Source organism: Dermacentor variabilis, chromosome 7 (assembly GCF_050947875.1).
Source record: "Dermacentor variabilis isolate Ectoservices chromosome 7, ASM5094787v1, whole genome shotgun sequence".
NCBI lineage: Eukaryota > Metazoa > Arthropoda > Arachnida > Ixodida > Ixodidae > Dermacentor > Dermacentor variabilis.
Genome location: NC_134574.1, coordinates 98,265,868 through 98,271,201, shown reverse-complemented (window position 1 = coordinate 98,271,201; position 5,334 = coordinate 98,265,868). Strand labels below are relative to the sequence as shown.

At 46.3% G+C, this 5,334-nt stretch overlaps 1 protein-coding gene across 1 annotated transcript; it reads right to left on the bottom strand.

Moving 5' to 3' along the window:
* Positions 1-576: 576 nt before the first annotated feature.
* LOC142588743 (uncharacterized) lies at positions 577-1,758 on the bottom strand. Its single transcript, XM_075700562.1, has one exon. The coding sequence runs from the start codon at positions 1,756-1,758 to the stop codon at positions 577-579; it is 1,182 nt and encodes a 393-aa protein (XP_075556677.1).
* Positions 1,759-5,334: the final 3,576 nt, after the last annotated feature.

The window sequence follows — 5,334 nt, the reverse complement described above, 5'->3', positions numbered from 1 at the left end:
GTCCATTTTTTAACCTGCCGAATGCTGGTGTCTCGATTAGTCAGATGTTCAACCTCGCGGGCGGAAAGCGCTCTTTCCTCAAGAGAGTGGGCATACAAAACGTACTCGTCGGCAGCAAAGTCTCGCGGCTCCTCCATTACTGGTAAGGGCAACCGACTGAGGGCATCAGCATTGGAATGGTCACTGCCCTTCCGGTACTGCAATGTGTAGTTGTAGTTGCCAAGAAACAAGGCCCAACGATGTGTTCTTGCGGTCGCCATCGGTGGTATGGCTTTACCTGGATTGAATAAACCAGTAAGAGGCTTGTGGTCTGTTACTAAGACGAACTGATGTCCGTACAGGTAGTCTTTAAACCGGGCGACGCCGAATACCAGAGCGAAAGCTTCTTTTTCTAACTGCGAGTAATTGCGCTCGCTCTTGGTAAGTGTCCTGGACCGGAATCCGATGGGGTAGTCAACACCATTCACGCGGTGCGACAAAACGGCCCCAATGCCTACTGATGATGCATCGCACTCCAGCCGCAGTGGCTTATCCGGGTCGAAGTGAGCCAGAAGCTTGGAAGCCACAATTGCCTGCTTAACTTGCTGAAATGCTTTCTCCTGTTCCTGGCTCCATTGCCACTCCAACTTCCTTAAATGCATTGATGGCGTCTCTGCCGCACAAAGATGGTCCGGAGCTGTCGACCACTATGACAGTACCAGGAATATCTTTCCCGTCGCACGTAGCGGTCATGCTAAGCTGGCCGACAACTGGAAGTTCTCCCAAGAGACAAGAGAGCTGGAGCTGTGAACTCTCCAACGGAGGCCAGAGCTGCTTGTACTTGCGGAACACCGTTACGGGAATGACGCTTACAGGTGACCCCGTGTTCACCAACATAGTGAGCGGAACGTTATTCCAACTGATGTCCTTGTAAATAGGCCTAAGCTTGCGGATACTGGCTGCGTGATGGAGAACCGCTGTAATCGTGTGCAAGGCGTCGTTGTCGTCCCAGCTTGTGTCCGCCCCGGCTGCCATGACGTACGAACCCTGGCGCCGTTGTCTTGCTGGATAAGATCCCTGCCGACGGTCACTATTTGTGCTAGACAGGCACATCCGACGTAGATGTCCTCGTTTTCCACACCGGTGGCACACCGCGCGAAGGTGTTTGCACTCGTCCTCAGCATGCGCTTCTCCACACCTTCCACACACGTCGCGTTGTTCCGGCTTGGGAAGTCGCTTCGAGGAATGGCTCTTTCGTCGGGCAAAATGTACTTCTGAGTGCGCCGAGTTCATGCTCCTGGCATTTTCAACAGCTCTCTGTGCCGAGACAGCAAAGTCTTCAGCCTCTTCTAAAGGGAGTTTCCGTCGCGTCAGTAAATGGCGCCGAACATCTTCATCCAGCATTCCGCAAACGATTCGATCCCTCAACATGCGCTCCAATGACGTGCCGAAGTTACACTTCTCAGCTAGGCGTCGAATGTCCGCAATGAAGTCCTGAGCAGCTTCCCCGTCTTGTTGCGAACGCATGAAGAAAGCATAACTTGCAGCGATCTCGTTGACCTCCGGAGCATAGTGATCTTCCAGAAACCCGACGACTTCCTCATAGCTCAGTGCATTCACCTTTTTTGGTTGACACCGGCCCTGCACCACACGCACTGCACTGTCCGTGAGCGAAGCGATGAGCAGCGCTCGCTTCTTCGTTGGGTCCACGATGCTATGAGCCTCAAAGTACGCCTCGAGGCGAACGCGATACGTAGGCCTTCTGTATACCTTCTGCATCGGCAAATTCCGGTGGCCGTCCAGCACTCATGTTGACGCGGGTCTTCTCACCTAGCGACGCTAGGCCTCGTCGCCACTGATATGTCGTGCTAGGCTTAAAAACACTGACATCAATCAGACATAACGCCGCAAGCACCGCAGCTTTATTGCAGCCTGCGTCCGTGTGTTCCGCTGCTCACGTGTCCTGATGACCATGGCAGTGCCGATGAAGGCACGATGAAGATGACGATGAAGTTGGCGATACATCAGAAGGTATGTTCATTATCATTACAACGTTCAAGACGGGTTTCGGCACTCAAGACCTTAAGCGCTTTGGTGAAGTTTTTGAGGGCTTGTGAAATGTGCGACCGCCTTTGAATGTTGTAGCGCGTGGCATCACATTACTGTGTGAATTTTTCTCGTTTGCTTTTTCTACTCTTTCACCTTTTATTCCATTTTTTCCTTTCCCAAGCACAGGGAAGGTTCTTGCGCTGGCTAACCTTCCTGTCTTTCCTTTCCTTTTGTCTCTCATTACAAGGTTTTTCATGCGGGTAGATAGCATAGGTAAAAACAACAGAGTGACAGCATCGTTTTTAAATGCGCAAGACAGCATTACTTAAGAACAGCAGAAAAATGCAGCAATAAACGCATGAATATACCCATGACGAGACGGTGAATAGATGTGACTATCGAGCTTCAGTGATCACAGCGCTCCTTGCTGTCTGTTGCCATTTTTAGGTCTAACTGGTGAAAAATTTCTGCCACAGAATAAAGGAAGTGAAAGAAACGAAGAATCTACTTTAAAATGTGCTAGCTATATGCTTTAATCGTACTGCCTTTCGTCAAATAAGCCTGCAATACTTTGGAAATAAATTATTTTATTCATAATTTAGACTCAATATTTAGTGAAAAGGAGAAATATTTTGAACAGTCTTGGTAGCCATTCTAAATTTCACCATATATAGCGTTGAACGTAAGAGGGTGTGTTGTGGGACAACCTGCAGAGCACCACGCTGCGTGTCGCCTTTAGGAATTGGGCTCTACTGAATAAAAAAAAAAGTGATAGGCGGCCGTAATATTTGACTTAGGTCTTACTTAGTGACACTCGCACCTCGGCGTTCGTGCTCTTTAGGTTAAATTGAGGATAACGCATCGGAGGAACCGAACTCGGAGGTAACTGTATTTCATAATTTGCCGGTTAAATAACATGGGAACAACTTGTGTGTGACGTCATTACTCACGCCATTACTTCTACTTTCTATTTCGGTGTTTCCAGGAATTTCGCCAAAGTCGTGTTCCAGTCATCGGTCCCTAAATCTACAATTCTGTGCCTTGGTGTGCGGTAATCAGTGATTTCTAAATAATTTTAATTACTTCAGAAACTAAATTAACGCACCTTGTAAGTGAATACTGTTCAGAGCTATGACTATCTGATCTAAGAGACTGTAATACTGGCATAAGAAAGTTGTCACGTTTTCACGTTGTCACGCGCTCTTTCTGTGTGGTCTAACAATGAGCCAGATAAACGTTTATAATGAAGAACCTAAGTAACGAGTCTGGTGACGTAGCTTATAAACCAGTGGTGACGCAGAAAACAAGTCATTGCAAGCGAGTGAATTTTATAGCGTTCAGTTGATCACTAAACTCTGGCAAGTTCCATCATCGTCGTAATCCTCATCAACGTCATATAGCCAGGAAAGATGACCATCAAAAATTTTACGTAAACATCTTGAAGCCTACGCAACGGCTACTTCGTACCGATTGAATATGTGCCCTGAAAATATACAGAAGGGCAAGAAGCAGTCATATACCCTTGCAATCTATTTTTGTGTTAAATATAGCCGCAGTGTCAACCACGTGGTGTGTCAACAGTCTTGTAAGGGCGAAAGGGGGGGGGGGGATCGGCGGCAGTCTTCACGGGTGTGCAAGTGGGTTCGCAGTTCGAGTGTATTCTGTCGCGACATTTGCTTCGTCATCCTACTCGACGTTACAAGCCCGCTAACACGCCATTCAGTTGATGCGCGCGTGACATTAGTAAAGAATGCCATTGTGCAAGATCGTCCGACGTACGTTGATGCTTTTCGCATGTTTGAGGCAAACACACAGCGCGCATAATCGAGCTGAATCGCTTAATGCAGGCGTCTATGACGTCAAGGCGCAATCTGGTTTTGTAGCGGGGTGGAATTCCTGAGCGGGCGCAGGTGTCGTAGAAAGGCATGCTCATAAATGTATTAACAGATGCCGCATCCGCTTCCAAGGCGTTGTTGCGACGTTTCGCAGAAACGACAACGCATTCCACACGGTATAGCCGCAAGCTACAATATGAAAACGCGCGCTTCTCTCTATAACCCAATGATAAGATTACACTCCGCCACTAAACCACTGAAATAATAAATGGAAAAGAGTACGCGTCGCAACATTTGACCTTTACGAAAACGTCGTGGTAAGAAAATTGCGAACCAATAATGAACAGATATATTTACTAACTTAACCAGCAATGTACGGCTCTTTTCCTAATGGCGAGCTTCGCTGACCGCTCGTGAAGAGAGAGCGAGAGAGAAAACACTTTTATAGAAAAAAAAACCTATTAAGAGTAAGAGTAGCAGTAAGTCTTCAGTTTTCTTTTGCAGAGAAGTGCTAGCGACCCTTTTCGCACGATTTGCTTTGTGGGACACGGGGAGTTCTATGTTGAAGCTTCCTTAAAACGCTGATTCATTCATACTGCTACGTAGACCCTTAATAAATATATGGCAATGAGTCCAGCGAGTTATGCATTCAGTGAGACATCGTGGTTTTGCATACGTTTGAAATTATATTCCACAGTGTCCAAAGGCACTCATATTTTGACGCAGTTTGGTCTACATAAAATCACAAAACAGAAAAATAATAAATGGAGCTCAATCTTTATATTATTCGTCTAGAACTTTATCCTCATTTTCCGCTTACCAAAATGGCAGTTTTTTTGAGTCGAAGATTGCTGCGAATTGTTCCACTGCCGTTCAAACACCCGCGCCAAAACATATCAGCTGACGTAATCCCCACGTGACCTACGTCTGTGCCGCCCAGTCAGAAAGCCAGTTATGATGTCGCATTATAGGTAACATAGTTCACGACAGCTGGCGCCCAGGTGATTTCTAATTCGCTTCTATTTTTTTCGCTTACGAATTCTCTGTACTCTCTGAGAACGGCATACTCGTCAATATTGCAACCTCATCTTTTATTAGGCCGAACATAATAATTCCCTTTGTATATACTTAATGTATTGAATGCTCGAAGGTGGGATTCTGTATAAAAGTTCGAGAGAATTGACTTACAATGGCTTAGTCCAATGGAAAGTAGTGCCAGCATTTCTACAATGCTTCCTTTTCGAACTCAGCAGACGTTTAGAAGAGATCGTGCGGGTTCGATGCTTTACAGAATAAAGGTTAGAGCACAATGTATGCAAATTACAGAAGAATTTGTTTTCGCAAATGTCCAAAATGATAGAAATTATACGGCGTAATCTTGAGCAAATTGCAAAAGTCGTTTATATTACAAGCATGCGGAAACGACCTCAACGCGGCAGTTTTGTTGGCGTTGCGTCAGATGCGACCGTGT